The 23,909-nt window shown below is 38.8% G+C and overlaps 2 protein-coding genes across 2 annotated transcripts in view; both read right to left on the bottom strand.

Moving 5' to 3' along the window:
• Positions 1 to 55: 55 nt before the first annotated feature.
• Positions 56 to 3,652, bottom strand: LOC104586168 (ACT domain-containing protein ACR2-like). Its single transcript, XM_010243325.2, has 8 exons — positions 3,530 to 3,652; positions 3,347 to 3,418; positions 2,405 to 2,456; positions 2,155 to 2,269; positions 1,962 to 2,029; positions 1,072 to 1,758; positions 699 to 803; positions 56 to 552 (listed from the first exon to the last, which is right to left on the bottom strand). The coding sequence occupies exons 2-8, from the start codon at positions 3,415 to 3,417 to the stop codon at positions 160 to 162; spliced, it is 1,491 nt and encodes a 496-aa protein (XP_010241627.1). The 5' UTR covers position 3,418; positions 3,530 to 3,652; the 3' UTR covers positions 56 to 159.
• A 10,008-nt stretch (positions 3,653 to 13,660) lies between these two features.
• The window catches only part of LOC104586136 (uncharacterized), a 39,603-nt gene continuing 29,354 nt past the window's right edge, over positions 13,661 to 23,909 (bottom strand). Inside the window, exon 10 of the mRNA XM_010243280.3 lies at positions 13,661 to 14,132. Coding sequence (XP_010241582.1) covers positions 13,788 to 14,132 — 345 coding nt within the window. The 3' untranslated portion in view covers positions 13,661 to 13,787. The remainder of the gene's footprint in view (positions 14,133 to 23,909) is intronic.

Here is a 23,909-nt window from a genome sequence, read left to right as displayed (position 1 = left end):
CTCCTAGTTTCAGCTCTTAGTTCGACTGTATGAGGTTCAGTTCTCATGCCAGACATTAGGATAATGAGGAACATTTGATTATTTTGGTTTATAAATTTACAGACAGGTAGCGCAATTATTAATCCAAAGAAACTGATTATTTATATACAAGTCAAGAAATTAATACAGCAATGTTAATATGTGTGGTTGACGAACGGCATTCTTGGTCCACTTGATTGGAATAAAGTGGTGAGAGAATCGTTCAATCTGTGATTTAAGAATGTCTCCAAAAGAGAAGCAGAATGGGGGCCTTTCAGGTGAGCTCCGCCTGTGTGACGATGGTTCATTCTTCACTTCTAAAGCAAGTGCTTCCATCTCTCTTTTCATGGACTCGACGATTTTCATGTCGACCTCGTTGCCGGAGATATCCCGCACGTAGAATGCATCCACCGCCTTCTCTCCCTGTGTCTCTACATCGGCTCGAACAACGGCAAGCCCATACTCACGTAGCAGCCGGGTGATGTCTGAAAGCAACCCAATTCTATTGTTTGCACATAACTTCAGTCGGACACCCTGCAGCCCATACGTGAAGAATGAGGAGACTAAGATATAATTAACAAAAACCATCAACAGATGAGTTTCAGAAGATGCTTGGAGCCTTGAAGAAGAATCAACCCAAGTTAAACTAATCTTCTGGTAGCAATGAGCAATCTGATCACCTCACAGACCCTACGCTCTAGAGCTGCTTCTAAGCATTTTATGACTCGTTGCTTCTCACTCTCTGTGTTCAGTGGGCAGCCATTTATGTGCCGGATGTAGTACTCCTGCAAAAGCAATACCATCTGTCGTCCATGAACGTAACACTGGTACTAGATTAAGGTACTGTAAGTACTGAATAGTGAGAGTCTGAGAGAATGAAAGAAAAAGAAATCAACCCATTCTGATGAATACTAAAGCTATCATTTTAAGATCAAATTTCCTGATTTTTCGTCTAATAAATGAATACTCAAGCTATCATTGTGAACACAGAGATGAAGAGAGAGAGAGAGCTGGTACGTATACATACTTGGGGATTTGCTGGCTCAAGCGTACCTGAAATGCAGAATCTCCATGAGGAGATATGGAAGCATGGAAAATCACGTACTGCATGTCAGTAAGCGTGCATACCGTATCGAACATGAGTTTCGGCCGATCCTTACATTCTACCGTCACCACTGAATACCTTTTCTCATTACAGCTCTCTATCGTCACGATTATCTTCTTATTCCTTTCTTCTTCACCTTCGGCTGGAGATGGGAGCGCTGATAAGCTTGCATTCGCCGGTGGCCCATCAAAGTCCCGGCCGGCGAACATGAGCTGGTGCAACCGGCGCTCCACGTTGGTTGTTGTTATGCCATTAATGCTTCCACCAGGTGGTGGAAGACCTGCTGTCTTCACTCCTTGTTCATCATGAGTTCCGGAGCCATTGATGGTGGCGCCGAGGACAGTGGCGAGATGCTCTTCAATGGTAGCGAGCCTTCTGGGGTCGTCAATTGGGCTGTCCGTCGACTGGTCAGAAATGTAAGCCACACAAGCCAGGCGCTCGTTGTGACTCCAGGCATGGGCCTCCACCACATTGCACTTCAAGTCCTTAAGCACTGCTGAAATCTCAGAGAAGAGACCGGGTCGGTCAGTTCCTGTCAACTCTATCGCCGTGTGTTCGCCGGTGTTCTCTCTTCCGGTTCCGGCACCGGACTTCACCTGGCTGGAGTCTCGGGGATCCTTCCTTTTAGCTATGACCTGCATGGTTTGTCATGGGGTGGGGGTACCCAATTTATAACCTAGGAAAGATGTGAATATCAAATCCGGCGTCGGTCGCTGACCGCCCACGTGGTCCACGTAAGGAGGATGGTGGGGTAGGGGTTCTGATTTATCCACGTGTCGCCATTTGTACAACCATGATGTTTATAGACCTGGCTTATGGTGTATAAGACAAAGGATACCTGCTGAATACGGTTGATGACGTTCTGGTCGGTGAGTTTGTTGCCATGCTCATCTGTGACGTGAAACACTGCGAGTGCAAAGCATGCAAAAGATGCAACACATGCAGGTTGGTCAAATTGGAGGGCTAAGATTGGTTTTATCATAGATGGGGTCCAGACCAGATGGGACCCATCAAATGGTAGGGTAGCATACCGTCCATGAACCATTCGGCATCGGAGGAAATGTAGCTCTTGGAGATGAACAGATTCATTTCTGTCAATGCCTGCACCACTTGCAAGAGGAGACCCTGCTTGTTAACGCTGTCTACCTGAAACAAAAAATATCACTTCGACATGCTCGGTGACTCGTATTCATTTAATCTTTCTCTCTTTCTTTCTCTCTCTCTCTCTCTCTCTCTCTCTCTCTCTCTCTCTCTCTCTCTCTCTCTCTCTCTCTCACCCACCTTGACAATAGTGCAATCCTCAAAGCTCTCGTTGTCAATGCAAACTCGGCAGCTGCATGAAAACACAAGTGATTGAGTTTCAACATTCAGCAGCTGGCCTGCTGGTTCAAATTTGGTGCAGTTTTAGGGTTAGGGAGTTTTCCAAATGGACAGGATTGCTCTTATCAAATCTGGGTCAGAACCGCCAGAAGCTTCTAAGTTCCAAATAAAATGGAAAGGATTTATTCAATAAAGTTTAATATAATTCTGCAATAGGAAGGCTTCAATTTGCAGACTCCATTTCAAAGATTCTCAACACTAAATATCAACCTGAGTGGATAATTTAATTTGAGCATTATTGGTCGGTCCAATTCATATTGAAAAACCTTTCCACCAATTGTTTCAAACAATTAAACAATGTCAGCTTAATTACTAAAGCAGGTCCCTGTTTTGGTCCTCTTCATGATCCAACTATTTTTTTCCCAAAAAAGGATGTTCTAACAGATCTGAAGTCTGAATCCTCGATTGGATCGTGGACCCTCTGCATTAGCCGTCTCTTCAATCCTCCAATCAATCAATGCCAGCCCTATAAGCCACATCCTCTAGGTCATAAAAGGTGTTTCTTAATTAATTTTGAGCAGCAGAACTTTGGGAGATCAACAGTGGAACAAAAGTGAAGATTCCTGGTTAGCTCCTTCAGAACTCTTGTGAATTCAACGTCAAATTTGTTATCTATCTAAAATTCTAATTTGTGAATATGAAGGAAAAGAGAGCTAATTACATTGTCTTTTTGGCTGGCTAATTACATGCATGGCTAACATCACAATGACACGACCATCAAATGAGGAAGGTGCGTCATTACTGAGGAGATGGTGATGGCTAATTAGGCGGGACCCGTCAAATGGTGGATTAATGGTAGCTAGTGTAGGCGGAGATAAGAGTGAGGGAGGCAGGCAGACTGACCTGGGGCCATGTATCCTCTCCGTGAAGTTCTCAAATTCAGGATCGAAGTAAGGCCAGCAAACTTTCTTCATTCTGCAGAGAGCAACGTATGATTCTTATAACAAATAAATGAAACCAGATTACCAGAGAGAGAGAGAGAGAGAGAGAGAGAGAGAGGTTGGCAAATATGTAATACCAATGTACCTGCCTGCCAAAGTTCAGAAACAACCCAGAAATGATGAGAGAAAACTTGGAAGAAGAGCTAGCATCTCTCTACTCTCTCTCTCTGTTCTTCTCTCTCTCCAGTGATGTATGGAGGTGAATAATTTCTGGGTAGAAGCTAATCAGTCTATTTATAATAAACTAAAAATTCACATGGAAGGAAAGGGTTTGCTGCTTTGACAAAATCAGAGGGGAATGCTTAACAGGACACGTATTTGTGTTTAAGTCAAATGTGAATTATAGGCCACAACCACAAATCTTCTCATCCTCTTGTTGGTCGGAGTCAGAGCTTTCCATCTCTCAGTTTGGTTTCATGGAACTCTACCCCGAAATATTGGCTTATTTGGTTGAATTTACATTGAGATGGGATCAGAGTCATGAGACGTTGAAATACGTACTATTAGTTGCTGTTAATTATTGGATGTTTATCCATATATCCTCATCATCGGGAGCTAGCTAAGGGAAGCGAAAGATTCACTCAAGCGTTGTTGGTGCGAGATCTTCTCCATGGGAAACTCTTCTCTCTTGCTCACTAACGTTTTCCATTAATTTAATGGTGATCCTTTTCTCTCGGACCAGGAGAGAAATACAAATGTACGCTTTAAGAGATATACCAGAAAAATAATACTCAGTCAAGTATTGCTGGCGCTAGTTTTCCACCTTGGGAGACTCTTATCTTGCTTACCATCTTTTCCACTTAATCCACTTCTCAGACTAACAGAGACAAAGAAGGGAAGAGAGACAAGTGTAAAATAAGATAAACCAGAAAAGGCTGATAGAAGTATAGTTAGAATTCAGGTTTGCATGGTTGAGAGCTGATGATCTACCAACAATAATTGGTCGACTGACAGGAGGTGGAAGGCCGCTGAGGGTGGACGATGGGAGTTGGGACTACTCAACGGGTGGTGGGCCTTCGCCGGAGATGGGCAAATGGAAGTATGGTGGGTGGCTGGAGCAAGGAGGAAGGCGAAGGGGTTAAAATTGAGAGTCTTGGTGGGAATAGACCTGTTGGAGACTTGGAGCAATGGAAGTGTGGTAGACAGATTAATCAAAGAAAAGAAAAGATTTTAGAAGAGAAGATTAAAAGAAAGAACATAGAAAAGCAAGATTACAGTTCTTTTTTCACTTCATGTTCTATTCTCAACGTTCTTTTAGCTTACAAGACAAAAAGGACTTACCTTTTTTACATGTCTAAAATATCCACCTTTAAGATAGATCACTAATACATGAGACAAAAAGTTAAAAGAATGGGGTAAAATACAAAAAAAAAAAGAAAAAAAAAAAAAGAAAAAAAACTCCCCTGAAATTTCTGATAATCATAAAAATCACCCCTATAATTTCACATTAGCAAAAAACTATAGAAATTAACAAAAACCTCCCTTTCGTAAATGACACAGACGGAAAACGTTAAATCGATGCATCAATTTTCTCCAAATTCCCATTTTACCCTTTATAAATTAGCTTGCATATATTTTTACTAAAATACCCCTATTGACCTATTATCCTCTTTGCTTCTCCCATCGACCTCTTTTCCTATCCAACTCCACTGTCTCAAGAGAGGGAACACAACTCCTTCAATCTTTCATCCAAACTCCATCAAAAGCACCTTTCGATCTTTCATCTCGATCTCGATAGCAATTATCAAGGCATTTTGCTCTAACTCGCTCCTTAGGACAAGCACCGTGTTCTCTTGTAATTCTTGTTCTGTGCCCTGTGCAGAGATGCATAGACGGCTGGTGCAGGCATAATGAACTCAAGTGAGGGATTTGTTCTGCTTTGCATTGGAGATTAGTTAGAGTGTGCCACTCAGCATCAGTGCAGCAGTAGGGTGGTACTTGGGAGGAACGAGACTATTTCAATGGTTGTGGGGGAGTTGTTCTCCAGCTTGTCCAACCCAGAATAGAGATTGAATGGGGTTCTTCCAGCCTTTTGTCTTGCTGCTTTTTTATAGTTTTGGGAGAGATTCTCGGACCTGATGGTTGTCAGCCTTGTGGCAAACACACTGGGCTGGTTTCTGATTTTAGGGTGGATTAATGCTGAATGAATCAATATGCTGATTTCTCAATCAGCTATAAATTTATCACTCAGTTGGCAGTCAATCTGTGAACAGTTTAACCATGAATAAGAGGAAAGGAACATAATACCTTATTCCCAACCAGCTTATTCATGAGCCAAACAAACATTACGATTCATGAAATTTTATGGAATTAAATCATTTCAGGTTGGTAGTGAATTCAACACTGTCCTCTCTAGTTGATTGTGTGTTACCAAAATATGGGTGGAAAAGGAGGTAGGTGGCAGTGGTGGCGGTGGAGGGAAAGGAGGCGGAGGTGGTGGTGGTAGTGGTTGCAGATTAGGGATTGGTTCAAGCAGCTACGGTATGTCTAGTGGCGGTGGTGGCAAGTACACGAAGGCTCCTAGTGGTGGAGGGGTTCTTATTTCTAGGGTTGCTTTTGAGAGTAATCCAAAGGATACTTCAATCAACTCGATGCCAAGGGAAAGTAGTACTGAGGAATAAGTCATCTTTCTCTGCTTGAAGCTCGTTGTTTCTTTTCTGTTTATGATTGTGATGACTGGTGGGTTTGTTTCTGCTGGGTAGGATTTATGTAATGTCTGATAGATCTTCCCAACTTTTCAATACAAAATAATAATGTTCAAATAAATATGAATGAATTCAACTGAGGATCCCTCTCTCTCATCAGACTGAGAATAGTTTGACGATTATGGCTGTAGCTACTTAGTTAGTGCTTCTTTGTTAGGGGAAACGAGGGAGATGGGGAGATGTTGCCTGAAAAAATATATGATATCTGAAAAACTTAAGAGCAGTCAACTGGAATCATAAATGTGGCAGCTAATCATGTGTTATTTATCAAAATCCATGGTCAAAACTCTTTCCATATCATATATATCATAGATTTTCCCTATTTTATAATATATTTAAATGACACTTTGGGGGTAATTTTGTAAATATATATATTTTTCATTTGGATCATTAATGGAATAGAGGTTTTTGTCGTTTTCCTTAAAAAATTCATGGGAGGCTTTTACTAAAATGAAACTACAGGGGAGGTTTTTATGATTATCAAAAACTTCAGGAAAAGTTTTTGTATTTTACTCAAAAGAAAATTATAAAATTACCCAAGATAGATCACTAATACTCTTGAATTTTCAACATGACCAATGGTTAAGGAGGTAGTAAATGCACGTAATGCATGTGGTGGGTAACGGAGAATAGACATGATGAGAACACAAATGAATTTTGCTAAGGTGTATGTTTGCAACTTGTAAGATTGATGGAGGTGAGTCCTTGAATAAAAGGAAGGTTAGTTAAGTTTGTTTGACTGGGTTGGTGAGGGTGATGGTAGTGGTGCTTTTGGGTTCAGGGAAGAAGGATTATCGACTAGGGTTAGTGGGAGAATTAGCATGTGTTTGGTTTCACAGCTGTTTATTATTGAAGGGGTCTTTATTAGATAAATGTTTATTTGAAAAATGCTACTTTAAATGTTTATTGTTTTTATTGCTTGGTTGGGCATTTTATGAATATTTCAAGTAGCACCCCATAAAGTTACTTTTCACCTCAGCTTAAAGTGTGCAACATAAGCATTTCGTTTCAATAAATTTTCTTGGAGGAAACAAGAATTTAAAGTTTTCCCCAACGTCTGATGCACATAAATCAAAGCATTTCTGTTTTTCAATGTTTATTTGATAAACGTCAAAACCAAACAGTGGTTTCATCCATAATAAACGCCAATACCTATGTGTCACCGATGTAGTGGCATTTCTCCTATAAATGCCCATAGAAGCAAACATAGCCTTAGTTGTTTGGAGTTTGCTGGTCTCTTAGTAATATTACTGACATGGCTTCGGTGAATTCCATAGCTATTTCTTAAGAAAGAGCCAAAGGGTTAGAGTGGTTGTCCCATAACAACCCCGAAGTGCCCGATGAACTAAAGGCGCTTTGTATTAGGGAGCCTAAGCCAAATTTGTTATTTATTTCTGAATCTAAGATGTTGTATTGGGGCTTGCATGGAGTTAAACTAGATAGAAACAAATAAAGAACAAGAATAATTGAATAGAAAAACACTCTAGGATTCAGTGATAATGTTGGGCCAATCTTTGGTAAGTATATATAGATTATTCATAGTTTGTGATGAGTTGCAATTCTAATAGTACATGATAAGTTTGAATAGAAAAGATAAGACGGCAATAAACAAAGATTCTCTTGGAGTTGGGATAACAATAAACAAAGGACTCCTAGGAGTTGTAATAATCTTAGTATTATCCTAATCCAGATCTGATAGTGCTAACACGCTCCCTCAAGCTGAACAGGGAGACATGAAGTTTGGACGGAAGAAGCTCAAACAGGGAGGTCGAGAGTGGCTTTGTGAACACATTCATAATCTGATCATTGGAAGGAACGTACCAGATCTGAAGTTGCTTTTTGGTGGACAAGTCTTTGAGGAAGTGATTGTCAACCTCAGCATGTTTCATTCAAGTGTGAAATATTGGATAGCAGCCAAGTAAGTAGCACCAATATTATCCCACCAGGTGACAAGAGGTGAGATAGAATAACCCAAATTAGCAAGAAGAGATTGAATCCAAAACACTTTAGTGATAGAATTAGCTAGAGTGCAAAACTCAGATTCCATGCTCGAACGAACAATGGTGGCTTGCTTCTTGGAATTCCAGGAAATAAGATTAGGACAAAGATAAATAGAGTACCCACTAGTAGATCACCTGTCATCAGGGCAGCTCGCCCAATCAGCATTAGAGTAACTAGTGAGAACAATATCAGGACAAGCACGAAACTAAAGCCCAAACTCAATAGTGGCTTTGAGACACCGAAGTATCTGCTTTACCGCACTCCGGTGTTCATCGGTCTGACAGTAAAGGAACTGGTACACCTTATTGACAACAAAGGAGATGTCCGACCTCATGAGAGTGACATATTGAAGAGCACCAACCACACTCCTATATTCTATAGGATTAGAAAGAGGTGTGCTAGAAAACTTTGATATTTTATTGAAGTCGCCATAGGGGTAGATACTGGTTTAGCTCCATCGAGGTGAGTGCAATGTAGCAATTCAGCAATATATTTTTGTTGAGATAAAAATAAGCTAGAAGAAATATATTGTGCTTCAATACCAAGAAAATAGTGCAAAGTGCCCAAATCTTTCAATGGATCAGTCGTAGTAGGAGAATTCTTAGGAAGAATAATATCATCAACAAAAATAAGAATAAATAACTGAGTACCACCACGATAAAAAATGAAGAGAAAGGGATCAGTAGTAGAATTCCGAAAACCCATATGAAGAAGAGTACTACTGAGCCGAGAATACCAAGCTTGAAGGGCCTGTTTGAGACCATAAAGAGCTTTATGGAGCTTTTAAAATGATCAGGTCAAGAGGGATCTTCGAACCCCTTTGGTTGTCATACAGATAAATATAAATATATATATATATATATTTATATAACTCGTCCAGAAAGCCATGCAAGAAGGCATTATTTATGTCCAACTGGCGAACCGACTAGTTATGAGAAAGAGCAAGAGCAAGAATAGTACGAATAGTCACTAGTTTAACAACTAGACTAAAGAAATCAAGCCTCGAAATATAATTAAAATCTTGCGCCACAAGATGGGATTTGTAACAATTAAAGCTTCCATCTGAATTCTTTTTAGTTTTAAATACCCACTTTGTTCCAACTATATTCATACGGGAGTCGTAAGGAACAATCTCCTAGGTCCCATTACTAGTCAAGGCATTATATTCTTTTTGCATGGCATCATGCCATTGAGGGGATTTCACAGCTTTAGTATAGGAGCGGGGTTCTGCCTAGGGGTGAGCAAAAAAACCAAAAAATTGACCAAAATCGAACTGAAAAATCAGTTAACCGAACTAGTCAGTTCTGTGTTTTCAAAAAATCGACAGTTTCGGTTCAGTTTTGGTTAACTATTTAAAAAAACCGGTGGTTAACCAAACCAACCAATATATATATATATATATATACAATAATATATATTTATATAATATTATATATATTATATTATATTTTTAATTTTTTTTTTTGAAAATCGAATAACAAAGTTTGGTTTTCAGCCTTTCTCTTCAAAAATCAAACCTATCACTGTCAGTTTGGGTTGTTTGGTAGTCTCTCAGTTTGACTCTAACAAGGGTGTTCATTTTTTTTATGTGCATTAAATTAAGAAGGAAAGACACGAGTATGCGTGAGCTTAAAAAGCCTCGAATGTGAGCAAGTTATTATGAACAGGTGGATGGCCAGGTGGTAACAACCTCGAGATGCTCCTTTTTAACACCAATGGAGCGAGGGACGCCTGGATTTTCATTGCTCATCTGCAAAGAATCTGATTATTTTACAGAAAACACAAACTTTCCATGTGTACCCAGTAGTTACCCAAGAAGTCCAGTCGACCAGTCCCTTTTGGTTTTGGCTCTAGCAGGATGTAGAGAATCCAATCATGATGCAAACAGGAATCTACCAATCTGTCGTTTAGTGTTCATTGTTCAAGACTTACTTCAAGTCTTCAATAGCTTCTCTGAGTTCTCTCAACGTATTGAACCCCAGACCAATGCTTTTCCACACCAGAAACGGTGGAAAAGCACTCTATCTATCCTGCCATGATTGAGAGATGCTAAGAGAAGGTCGACCGAAAGGAGGAGAAACTATTCAACTAGGCACTCTGTAGTCGACTAGGTCAAGCCTTTTCCCCTTTCCGGTTTTTTTCGAACATAGGAACACCTTCAACTGCTTAAGGAATGCCTTTTCCGTCTATTCCACCATGATCGAGAGATGTTAAGAGAAGGTCGACCAAAAGGAGGAGAAACTAGGCACTCTGTAGTCGGCTAGAGCTGTTCATCTTAACAATTGTTTCACTCTCTATTCACTCTCTCTCAAACTCTTCTTCTTCTTCCCCAACGGACTAGACCTACTCTCTGTTCTCTCTCTCTCTCTCTCTCTCTACAATCACTCAGATTCACTCAGTCTCTTCGCTCTTAGTAGGTTTTTTCCTTTTTTTTTTAAATTTTTAGTGCATAAAAAAACTAAAAAACTGAATCGTGGTTAACCGGTCCACCAATTAACCGGTTGCATTGGTTCGATTAAATTTAAAAACTGAACATGTTGATTTGGTCTAAAAAACTGAACCGTGAACACCCCTAGTTCTGCCTCTCAAGAAGTAATTAAAGAAATAATAGAATTAGGGAGAGGATATCTCGGCACATGATTGGAGTGAACTGGTAATTTTCCATCCATGGAATAGGTGACCATAGAGTGTGTGCGAGCTGGTGGAGGTACAGTCGGTGAAGTGTTAAGAATATCTTGAATATTGTGATACTGAATCGGAGTATATGCAAAAGTAGTGGAAGCAGTTGAATGTTGAACTGGAGTGGGTTCAATCGTGCCAGACTCAGAGAGAGTCGTAGGAGAAGCAGATTCGGTGGCTGCATTATGTGTGGTCATACTGGCAGCTGCCTATCAAGGAGAGACAGTTGTAGGATTGGGACATTGAAGTGGCACTAAAATAAAGGCCCCAGTGGTAGAAGAGACCGGCGGGGCTGAAGAAGGTGCAGGAATACTCGAAAATAAGGACTCATAAAAAACATGCCATGCCACAAATAACTTGTCAGAGGATGGACAAAAACAACGATACCCTTTGTGGGTGTGACTATACCTAAGAAATATACATTGAAGTGATTTGAATATGAACTTATGATGGTTGTATGGTCAAAGAAAGGGATAGCAAGTCTAAAAATTTAAGCATAGAATAATCTGGATAGCGTTGAAAAGGTACCTCATAGAGAGATCCACCATTGAGAGAAGCAGTCGGAAGTTTATTAATCAGATAAACTATTGTTTTTGCCACATCTACCCAGAAGGAAAATGGGAGATTTGAGGAGGTCAGTAGAGAGAGGGTTAATTCTATGATGTGTTTGTGCTTCCGTTCCACTGTTCCATTTTGTTTATGAGTCTGAGGGCAGGTTACTTGATGAGTGATACCTTGTGAGTCCAAATACTGGGATAATTTTTAGTATTCTCCCCCCTAGTTAAGACTAGAAGTATCGAATTTTGGTATTAAATAAAACTTCTATATGTCTCTTAAATTTTAGAAAAATATCAAGCATATTTGTTTGTTTCCTTTTTATTGGAAATGGTGAAATGTGGTCTTTCAAGGCAAAAGGATGGATGTATATATTCCTCTCAATCTATAGCTATATACTTAAAAGTGTTGGAAAGATGTACGACGGCATTTGGAGTTTGACACGTGATTTGCTCTTGCCTCGATAGGCGTGCTCTAAATTATTGACATGCGTTTCTCCCTCCCTTCTCTTCTTTACTCTTTCTCTCTTCTCTCCCACCTCTCTTTACTTTGGCATTCGAAAATTACAAGAATGCCACATATAAGACAAACTCTCCCTATACAATTGATTTTATAATATTTGAAAATTACTGAAATGCCACATATAAGACAAATGCTCATTCTTTACCTTACCATTTAATTGCCTCTATGATATTAAAAAATTATAGGAGTGCCACATATAAGATAAATCTCTTTATGTAATTGACTTTGGCATTCAAAAATTACAAGAGTGCCATATACAATTATTTACGATTATGACATCCTATAAATAAAATGCCATCCCTCTTAATCTCTCTTTCTTCTCCTATTCTCTATCTCAATTTGTATTTATTCATTCATTTATTTTATTATTATTATCTAAACACTTATTTATTTAATAAAATTAAATAAATTATTTATTTTAATAAAATAAAATCAGTAAAATAACGGAGATGTGACATTGAGAGAAAGGTTTTAATAAACATTTATTTATTTATTTAGAAATAATTTACTAACAAATTATTCTCTCCCCTTGAACCCATATTTAGGGCTATCAACGGGTCGAGTCTAGTTTGAGATAGCCTATACCAGTCTCATCCCAATAAACTTTTATTTATTTATTTATTTTATTCAATTTAATAAATTATTATATAAATGTTAATTTATTTAAGAAAAACTAAGGCTGATCCAATGGGTTGGGTCTATCTTGATGGAGCTAAATTGATTGAACATAATTATAACAATTTGGGTTCCATGATTTTGTCATGATTGATTATTGGATTAACTCTCGTTCTTGTCCAGAATTGATTCAAGTTTGGAACCAAATATTTTACGAAATATATAATTTTTTCTTTCTTGTAATTTTTATCATGTTTCATGTTTGAAATAGTAAATTTGATAAATAATAAATAAGATAATATTAGTTAAAAATGTTTAACTTATTAACATAAAAATAAATTAATATTATTTTAACTATTGCTTTCAATATAATCAAGTTTATCATGGTTTTCAAAGTAGGACTGGAACGGATAGTCGGATCGAAAAAATCGGGAACCGGTTAGGTGATCAGTTCCGTTTTTCACCAAAACCAGATTTTTGCCAAAAAAAAACATTGATTTGGTCAATAAACCGCTGACCTAGGCGATTGAACCATTCTAACCGTTCAACGGTTCTTACCATTTTTTTTTTTTAATTTTTTTGTCAAAATGGTCGAACCATTCGACCCAGGAACTAGACCCCTAACTGGTTCGTTATCCAGATCAGTTTTAAAAACCTTGAGGTCTATGATTTGATCCCAATTAAATAATTGGTTCAAGACTGGTTCTACTTAGTCTTGACCTATTGACAACCCTAAACCAAATTGGAGCCCATTATAGTTATTTATTATTTATAATAATATAATTATAGTTATTTTATTTAAAAAATACAACCTAATTTATTATTGTATATTCAAATGGCATTTTTCTATTTCCCCGCTAGTACCATATGAAAATGAATTGACTGGATATGTAGCAGACCTTAATGATGATGTTTACGCTGCAAGCATTTCCTTGTACAGAAGTAGATATCATTTCTCTTTGAATGATGAATCTGGGCACAACTATACAACAGGCAAAACAAGGAACAAAGAGAAACCTATCCTTGACTTTTTGCTCTTGTATTCTATGCATTTCCTTTTTATCTTATTTATTTGACAGATGACCCAATGGCTCTACCAATTCAACTGCCAAAAGATGTCTCGGGAAAAACCGGAATGAAAAATTATAAGACAAAACCCTTTGTATTGAAATTTTACTGAGCTCTAACTGTTAAAACAGAAGGCCAGCCAGATGAATGAGAAACATCATCACTAGTAAAGAATTACAAGAGACTCTGCCCCTTAATTTAGCTAGGGTTGAACCAGGGTCCAACTGCACCATTCACATGCCCATTACTGTGGATCCCAACACCATTTGGAACGAGTGGAGGAGGCAGTCCAATAGCCATGGGAGGTGGGGCTGTAGGGTACATTCCATGGGAAAGGGGCAGGGTGTGGGGGCTCATAAGAGGGCTGCCACCAGCATTCCCTTTCCGCTGTTGGAGTGAATGGATCTGCCTGAGCCCCTCCTCATGGATACGAGATAGTGTCTCCAATTCCTTTAATGACAAAGCTTCCAAGCCAGCACCATAGAGAGGGGCGTGTCTTGACATTTCCTCCTGTAGTGAAGCCTCAAGAGTATGGATATATTGCTGCAGAACAATGGCAGAGTTAGCCTCATATTATAATATTGGGCAAAGTTGATGTATAAAGGAGGATGATGAAGGATCTCTAATTTTCTGTATAGATAACTTGAGGTCATTTTGAAATCTTAGTTTATGTTCTCATTAAGTTAATGGTATTGTAACACAACGCCTCAATCTAACTTCCAGATAAATCTGTCATACACCAAAACTTCAGAAAGATAATATGTATTAAGAACCATGCCATTTCTTGACTTTGATTAAATAAAAGGAAAACTAATGGGGTACTTTTGAGACAAATGGGGATAAAATCATTTCATTTAGCACTAAATTCTACTAGCACTTGTACCCATAAGGCATGCATCTAAACTCTAGTCAGATGATGAAGTTATGCATTCAAATGCTATAAGTAAAAATTATTTCATAAGCGTGAAAGTGGCACAATGGGCGAAATCTGCATTTGACACATTTCTACTGAAGACATCATTAGATGTCATGTGACTCATTTCAGTGGATGATATGCCTTCACCTTGGTCCCTTTCAGGGACCAACTCCCTTTCTGCCTCTAACTGATTTTGATGGTTCAAGTTTGGGCATCCTCAGAATTAAGGAATAGAAGTTTTCAGAAATAGTCATGGTGTAAGCATGGATGGGTCCATGAGACATGGTGACTCAACAAGGGCTGAGTTGTAGCAGAACTACAGGATTTGACTCTTGAGATTGGACAAATCCCTTAATTAAGGAACATGATGGTGGAAGGAGACTTGATGGTGGTGAGATTGTTTAAAAATAATACCATAAACTGTTGGAGATATAATCATATTATGAGTAAGTGAAAATACTCAACTAGGGAACTAAGATCTACCTTCAACTGGATTCAGAGATCAGCCACTAGCACGGCCAATGCCTTGGCAAGACAAGGCGTGAATAGGAATCAGTTGTAATTAATTTTATCGGGGGGTTGTTTCCCAGGAAAATGTTGGAAATGTAATTTCCTGGTGCTCTTTCAAAGCTAAACATATCTTTGTACATGTTATATTTTATTAATAAAAGAGAGACTTTTATTTAGAAGGCACTATTGTTACAGTTGTATTTTATAATGACTAAAAGGTCCTTGGGAAATATCATAGGGCATTTAGGTGATAGGCAGACCTTATCATAGGAAATACAAGGGGGTGTTTAACAACATGGCTGATTTTGTTTTGAAAACGAAAACTGCCACATCAGCAACAATGTTGTCAAACACCACCTAAATGACCCAATTCCTCATAGACCTAAAATGTTTCACTATGGGTGATAGGGATGACAAAGCACCCATGGAGGGTTGCCTCACTTAATCGCCAAGGTATTCTGTACATGGTGCTATTATATACTTTTATATTCTTTTTTTAGAGAATAATAATAATAATGATAATAATAATAATAATAATAATTATTATTATTATTATTAAACTAAATTGTTCAGTTTGAGTTAAAATACTGATTTCGTTTTATTATTTTCTTAGTTGTTAGGGAAGCTAGGAAGAACTCAAAATTTTGTCCCATTAACATATATTAATTATTTTCATCCTTTCTTTTCTTTTTTTTGCTAGGGCTTTGAATGAGGTGTACCCTGATTCTAATAGAGGAGACAATTGGGTTTGGACTGGTCATTCATCAGGGGTATTCAGTGTTTCCTCTTTGTTTCAATTCTTTGTCTGCCCCAATATCCCTTCAGTCTCTTTCCCAGTTAAAGAAGTCTGGAACCGTCCTATCCCCCCCCCCCAAAAAAAAAAAAAAGTGGGTGCCTTTTGTAGGAAAGTCTTCCATGGTGCAATTAATACATGTGATATGCTGCAAAGGAAGTGACCTGGTTGGTGCCTCTCTCCAAACAGGTGTATCTTGTGAAATTCAAATGGTAAAACTGCTTATCATCTTTTCATTTCTTGCCCCTTTGCAGGTTATATTTGGGATAGGATCTCTGTGCCTTTTGGTTGTAGGTGGACTGTCCCAAGCAGTTTGGACAGGCTCTTTGAGTCATCTACTTTTAGGTGGCCAAGAAAGAGGGAGAGGCTGCTTTGGAGATGCACAAGGGCTGCAGTGATATGGATGATATGGGAGGATAGAAATCTAAGAATATTTTTTTGATAAATGAAATAAATCTAAGAATATTCAGGGGAAAGAAAATATGGGTGGAAAATGTGCTTGAAGGCATTGTGGTTAAAGTAGTGCATTGGGCAAAAACAATGAAGTTGTTCTCTGAATTTACTGTTGATGAAATACTTAGAAAGTGGGAGGTGATTGCAGGTTCCTCTTCCTCAAACAATGGGTTCCACCTAAAGGCTACAGCAGGATTTCTCAAACTGAACTTCGATGGTAGTAGTTTTGGCAATCCAGGCCTTTCTGGGATAGGAGTAATAAGAAATGAGAGGGGAGAAATTCTGGGAATGTCCTCACTTCTCAGGACCAATTGGGGAAGGGGACTGTTGGAAGATCTCGGTAATTATGTATTATATTATGTGCTATTTTAGGTAGTTGAGAGATTTGTGAGCTGTACAAATATTTTTAGAAATCAGTTGTATTTTTTTCCTTTATTTAGGGAGATTTGCTACCTAGTTTGTATCCTAGAGAGCTATAAAGTTTGATGTACAGAAGCATAAAAAATCATCCCATTCTTATTATCTTTCTGTCTCTTCTTTATGGTATAAGAGCAGAAAAGACCTAGGGTTTGTTTCTGCGTTTCTGTCCCTAAAAAATGTCCGAAGTCACGTCCAGTTCTCAGCAGCCTCAGCCTTCTCAGCCTGAGCCCCAGATTGTCCGAAATCTGCCTGAAAATCACCCTATTCAGATCACTACGATCCGACTAAATGGTGACAACTTTCTCCGGTGGTCACAATCTGTTCGCATGTATCTCAGAGGGAGAGGGAAAATTGGCTATATCACAGGAGACACGAAGAAGCCTGATGTGAAGGATCCAGCCTATGCTGTTTGGGATGCTGAAAATTCCATGGTGATGTGGTTGGTTAACTCCATGACTGAAGAGATAGGGGCAAATTATCTCTGCTATTCTACAACCAAGGAATTATGGGACAATGTCTCACAGATGTACTCTGATTTAGGGAATCAATCCCAAGTGTACGAGTTAACTCTACAACTCAGAGATATTCGCCAAAGTGAGAACTCTGTGACTAAGTATTTTAATTCTCTTAAGAGAATTTGGCAAGACCTGGACTTATTCAATGATTACGAGTGGAAGTCACCCGATGACTGCAATTATTACAAGAAGATGGTGAATGTTGGTCGAGTCTTCAAGTTTCTTGTAGGTTTAAACGTTGAATTCGATGAGGTTCATGGCCGAATTATTGGAAGAAACCCTCTGCCCCCAATCGGTGAGGTATTTGTAGAAGTACGTAGAGAAGAAAGCCGGAGACAAGTGATGATTGGAAAGAAGGCTACAGGTACAACCGGACCTGTGGAAGGGTCAGCCCTGATTATTTCCGAGGCCCAAGTCAGTCGAAGGTCATCCCAAAATCAGCGGGTTGGAGACAAGAATAACCTGCGTTGTGATTACTGTGGGAAACCTTGCCATACCCGAGAGAATTGCTACAAACTGCACGGGTGACCATCCAATGGCAGGGCGAACAAACCTGGTGAACAGAATATACCTATAGCAAACGAGGCCGAATCATCTCCATTCAGTAAAGAGCAAATAGATCACCTTCTTAAACTACTAAAATCCTATTCGTCACCTAATACTCCTGTCGGGTCTATGGCACAAACATGTAGCAATTCTTTGGCACTCTCAATTCCAGGAAAATCCGGTCCTTGGATCATAGATTCAGGGGCCTCCGATCATATGACAAACTGCTCTAATTTATTTAGTTCCTATTATCCTTGTTCTGGTATTGAAAAAGTGAGAATAGCTGATGGTAGTCTTTCATCTATTGTAGGCAAAGGAAACATTAAAATTTCAGAAAAAATTACTCTGAAATCTGTTTTACATGTTCCAAAACTTGCCTACAATCTTCTTTCTGTCAGCAGATTGTCTAAAGATACTAATTGCTCCATTCTTTTTCTTCCTTCCACTTGTGTTTTTCAGGACCAGAACTCGGGGAAGACGATTGGAACTGCTAGAGAGATAAATGGACTCTACTACTTTGATGAAACCGCTATTGGTAATAAAAAAGTTCATGTGAGGAACTTCATTGTGAGGCTTGTCATTTGGCTAAAGATCATCGTGTTTTATTTCCAATAAAACCTTATTTTGCTTCAAAACCATTTTATTTGTTACATAGTGATGTTTGGGGCCCATCTAAGGTTAATACACTTTCTGGAAAAAAATGGTTTGTGACTTTTATTGATGACCATACAAGGTTATGTTGGGTTTACTTGTTGGAAAGAAAATCAGAGGTTGAACAAAGATTTAAAGAATTTTTCCTAATGATTGAAAATCAATTTCAAACCAAAATTGGTATTCTAAGATCAGATAATGGGACTGAATACTTTAACAAATACTTAGCAGCATTTCTGACCGAAAAAGGTATTATCCATCAATCAACTTGTCGTGACACACCACAACAGAATGGGATTGCTGAAAGAAAAAATAGGCACCTTCTTGAGGTAGCTAGAGCCATCATGTTTTCTATGAATGTACCTAAATATCTCTGGGGAAATGCTCTCCTAACTGCATGTTACCTGATAAATAGAATGCCATCTCGAGTTTTAAAATATGAAACTCCTTTACAGAATCTGAAAAATTGTTTTCCCACATCTCGAATAACCACGGATCTTCCTTTAAAAGTGTTTGGTTGTGTCTGTTATGTGTATATACCAAATGTTTTTCAATCAAAACTAGATCCAAAAGCTGAAAAATGTGTGTTTCTTGGTTATGCATCTAATAAAAAAGGGTACAAATGCTTTAATCCAGTTACAAAGAAATTTTTTGAGAGTATGGATGTACATTTTGTTGAGGACCAACCTTTCTTTCAAAAAAATTCTCTTCAAGGGGAGAACATAAGGAAGATAATTTTTGGGAAACTTTATCTATTCTAGAAGAATTTATACCTTTGATTAATTCTGATAAGCAAGTTTCGGAAACAATTGTTGAAAGAATGGAACCTAGTGATAGTACTCTTAATCTAAATTTGCTAGATACTGCGTTATCAGAGACAGGGGGAGAAGTACTTCAAACGGATCACAATCCTCATCCTGAGCTTCAGTTTTATACCAGGAAGAGGTTTCACAAAAGTACTACTGTTCCAGTTGTTCCTACAGCAGAAGTCCAATGCAATTTACCGAGTGAAGGCCCTACAACTCAGAGTAATCCTTCTTCTACTCCTATTCCATCTTTGCCTAATCTGTCCTCTTCAGATCTTGACATTCCAATTGCATTAAGAAAAAGTACCCAAGCTTGCAAAAAACATCATATTGCAAAATACTTGTCATATGAGAAATTATCACATACTCATAAAGCATTTGTGTCTAGGATTTCTAATCTGTATGTGCCAAGAACTGTTCAGGAAGCATTAGATGATCCGAAGTGGAGGTTAGCTGTGATGGAAGAGATGAATGCTCTTAGGAAAAGTAATACGTGGAGTATTACTGATCTACCCCATGACAAGAAGAAAGTCGGGTGCAAATGGGTGTTTACAGTGAAGTGCAAGGCTGACGGAAGTGTGGAGAGATACAAAGCAAGACTCGTAGCAAAAGGATTTACCCAAACTCATGGTATAGACTACCAAGAGACTTTTGCTCCCGTTGCTAAAATTAACTCTATCAGAATACTTCTTTCTCTTGCAGTTAATTTTAACTGGCCACTTTGTCAGTTCGATGTCAAGAATGCCTTCTTGAATGGAGACCTAAAGGAAGAAGTATATATGGACCTACCACTAGGATTTGAAGAAAGTCTTGGAAGAGGCAAAGTTTGCAGGTTAAAAAAATCCCTATATGAGCTAAAGCAATCACCAAGAGCTTGGTTTAAAAAATCCCTATATGGGCTTCTCACAAAGTCAAGCTGATCATACTTTATTTTTCAAGCACTCCACCAAAGGTAAAATAGCTATTTTGATAGTGTATGTAGACGATATTATCATGACTGGAGATGATTTATTTGAAATCAACAAGTTGAAGAATAAGCTTGAGGCTGAATTTGACATTAAAGACCTGGGAAAACTTAAATATTTTCTCGGAATGGAGTTTGCAAGGTCCAAGAAGGGAATCTTTATCAACCAACGCAAATACATTCTTGATTTGCTCAAGGAGACAGGGATGACAGGTTGTAAAGCCACAAAAACTCCAATGGACCCAAATATGAAGTTAAAAGCAGCAACAGCAAATGAGGTGGTTGATCGAGAACGTTATCAAAGATTAGTTGGAAGACTAATCTATTTGTCGTACACAAGACCTGACATAGCCTTTGCAGTAAGTGTAGTAAGTCAGTTTATGCATTCACCTGGACCTACTCACTTTGAAGTTGTGTTCAGGATTTTGAGATACCTAAAAGGAACTCTGGGGAAAGGACTCTTGTTCAAAAATAGGGGTCATCTCCAAGTCGAAGCCTACACAGATGCAGATTGGGCAGGTAATATAAATGATAGAAGATCTACTTTAGATTATTGCACTTTGGTAGGAGGGAATTTGGTCACCTGGAGGAGCACTTTGGTAGTGCCGAGGCAGAATTCCACTCTGTTGCACATGGCTTTTGTGAAGTGTTATGGATCAAAAGGCTCCTAGAAGAGTTGAAGGTTCCTACACCAACACCTATTAAAGTCTATTGTGATAACAAGGCAGCTATTTCCATAGCTCATAATCCAGTTCTATATGACAGAACAAAGCATGTAAAAGTGGATAAACATTTCATCAAGGAGAAGATAGACAGTGGTGTGATATGCATGTCCTACATACCCACCACGAGCCAAGTAGCAGACATTCTCACCAAAGGGCTTCCTAAGGCGCAGTATGAGAACTTAGTCAGTAAGCTTGCCATGAGTGATATATTCATGCCAACTTGAGGAGTGTTGGAAGATCTCGGTAATTATGTATTATATTATGTGCTATTTTAGGTAGTTGAGAGATTTGTGAGCTGTACAAATATTTTTAGAAATCAGTTGTATTTTTTTCCTTTATTTAGGGAGATTTGTTACCTAGTTTGTATCCTAGAGAGAGCTATAAATTTTGATGTACAGAAGCATAAAAAATCATCGCATTCTTATTATCTTTCTGTCTCTTCTTTAGGGACTCTACAAGAGCTTAGCTGGAGGCAGTCATGTTTGGCCTACAAAAAGCTGTGGAGCTAGACATTCAAAAATTGATAATTGAAGGTGATTCTAAAGTAATCCCAAGCTGGTTGAGAAAAGAGGAAAAGAGCCCTTGGTGGTTCAGAAATGAGATCAAAAAGTTCATAAGACTGTCAAAAGATATGCAAATAATAGTTTAGTGTCCAAGATCAGCCAACAGCCTAACAGATCATTTTGCAAAACAGGGGACTAGAAGAGAACATGTTTTTTGGGCACGGTTGTAATATCAAAAGAAAATTCTTGGGGTTTTTGCTGTTTTTACTGTTCTTTTCCTGGTTTGTAGGGGTAGCCAAAGTTGCCCACTGATGTAAATTCCTATAAATTAACAAAAATCTTTCCTGTTTTTACTGATAAAAAAAGGGGCTCAGCCCTCTATCTCATGAATTTATTTTATTTCTTCCAATCTTTTTCATTAGGTCTGTAATTGGATCAGATTCGGACCGAATTCAGCAAAATCTGGCATCCGATCCAATTACGGAAATGGTTGGAATGCAGGGGTATCCAGACGGACAACTCTTGCAACACCTTGGAAGGCAATTCATGGCATCCTCCTATAGTTCTTACGCGTTGTAAGGTATGATGCTTGCGCTGGGACTTGTGTTCTTTTCTTGGAAGACACTTGGGTGGGAAATTTGCCCCTTAAGGATATGTTCCCTTTTCTCTTCTATATTTCCCTTTATAAAAAAGAACCTGTGTCTTCCTTTCTTTTGCCCCCATATACCCCTTTGTCGACAAATTGGGACCTTGGATTCCATAGAGGGTTGAGGGATGAGGAATCCTTATCAGTTTCTGAGCTCCTATTGTTACTTGATTCTGCTTGCCTAGACCCACTAAATCCTAATAGGAGGATTTGGACTGACTCCGAAAGGGCGGTTTATTTGTGCATCTTTCTTTAATTCCCTCTGCTCCAGTTCTTCTCGCGCTTTCCCAGTTAAGGAAGTTTGGTCTAGGCCTATTCCCCCAAAAGTTGTTGTATTTTGTTGGGAAGTTTACTTAGGTAAAATCAATACGCTGGATAACCTGCAGAAGAAAAAACCTTTTTTGTGTTTATCTCCTAACTGGTGTATTTTGTGCAAAGCGCAGAATGAGGACTATTACCACTTATTGATTTCTTGTCCTTTTGCTGCAGCCATTTGGAATTGGGTATTTGATTTGTTTGAGTGTAGGTGGAACTTGCCAGCTGAGGTAAATTTGTTGTTTTCCCCTTCTACCTTTGTATGGACCACAAGAAGAGGGAGAGTCATGTTGAAGTGTATAAGAGCAGCTCTCCTTTGAACTATTTGGGAAGAGAGAAATTCCAGAATTTTTCAAAAGGAAAGAAGCATTCTTGAGGTCAAAGAGTGTATTGTAACAAGGACTATTTTATGGCTGAAAATTTGTGCATCCTTCTTTAATTCCCTCTGCTCCAGTTCTTCTCGCGCTTTCCCAGTTAAGGGAGTTTGGTCTAGGCCTATTCCCCCAAAAGTTGTTGTATTTTGTTGGGAAGTTTACTTAGGTAAAATCAATACGCTGGATAACCTGCAGAAGAAAAAACCTTTTTTGTGTTTATCTCCTAACTGGTGTATTTTGTACAAAGCGCAGAACGAGGACTGTTACCACTTATTGATTTCTTGTCCTTTTGCTGCAGCCATTTAGAATTGGGTATTTGATTTGTTTGAGTGTAGGTGGAACTTGCCAGCTGAGGTAAATTTGCTGTTTTCCCCTTCTACCTTTGTATGGACCACAAGAAGAGGGAGAGTCATGTTGAAGTGTATAAGAGCAGCTCTCCTTTGGACTATTTGGGAAGAGAGAAATTCCAAAATTTTTCAGAAGGAAAGAAGCATTCTTGAGGTCAAAGAGTGTATTGTTACAAGGACTATTTTATGGCTAAAATCCTTAAAGCTCTTTGAAGATGATTCCTTTGAGGATTTAATGAGGAATTAGTCTGCGGTTGCCCTCACTTCCTCTAGGAAGCCTAGAGTCCAAGTAACTTGGACTCCGCCGAGGGAGGGTTTTATTAAGCTGAACTTTGACGGAAGTAGTCGGGGTAACCCAGGACCGTCTGGGATTGGTGGTGTACTGAGAGATGAGAACAGCAACATCATTGCCTTTTTTCGGGACCGGCGGGAATAGGAGACTCTGTGAGGGCTGAACTCCTAGCTGCGGCACAGGGGGTACAGATTGCCTATCAACTCGGAGTGCAAAACTTGATAATTGAAGGAGACTCCAAGGTGGTAGTAGGATGGTTGGCTGACTCGGGTACTCTCACTTGGAACTTTAAGGATATTTTAAAAAAGGTTAAATGGCTATTGAGGGGCATGACAGTTAGAGTTCAATGGCTGGGTAGATAGGCTAATGCCTTGGCTGATTATCTTGCTAAACAAGGGGCTACTTGGGTTTCATTGTATTGGGCTTCATTGTAATTTTCTTTTTCCTTTGTTATGTTCTTTAACTAAAGGGTTGATGGTTTCTTCCATCTCCCCTCTTTAAAGAGGAGGTAGCATCTCGTGCCTCTCCCTAAGTTGTACTATCT

The sequence above is a fragment of the Nelumbo nucifera genome, chromosome 2, assembly GCF_055504915.1.
Source record: "Nelumbo nucifera cultivar China Antique chromosome 2, China Antique-T2T, whole genome shotgun sequence".
Lineage (NCBI taxonomy): Eukaryota > Viridiplantae > Streptophyta > Magnoliopsida > Proteales > Nelumbonaceae > Nelumbo > Nelumbo nucifera.
The sequence above is the reverse complement of the archived record's forward strand: the minus strand, read 5'-3'. Positions and strand labels throughout refer to the sequence as shown.

Coding starts and splice junctions, on each gene's coding strand:
- LOC104586168 (XM_010243325.2), bottom strand. CDS start 3,417: ATGAAGAAAGTTTGCTGGCCTTACTTCGATCCTGAATTTGAGAACTTC. Junction 2,457..3,346: donor GAGAGGATACATGGCCCCAG/GTCAGTCTGCCT, acceptor GTTTTCATGCAG/CTGCCGAGTTTGCATTGACA. Junction 2,270..2,404: donor AGGATTGCACTATTGTCAAG/GTGGGTGAGAGA, acceptor TTTTTGTTTCAG/GTAGACAGCGTTAACAAGCA.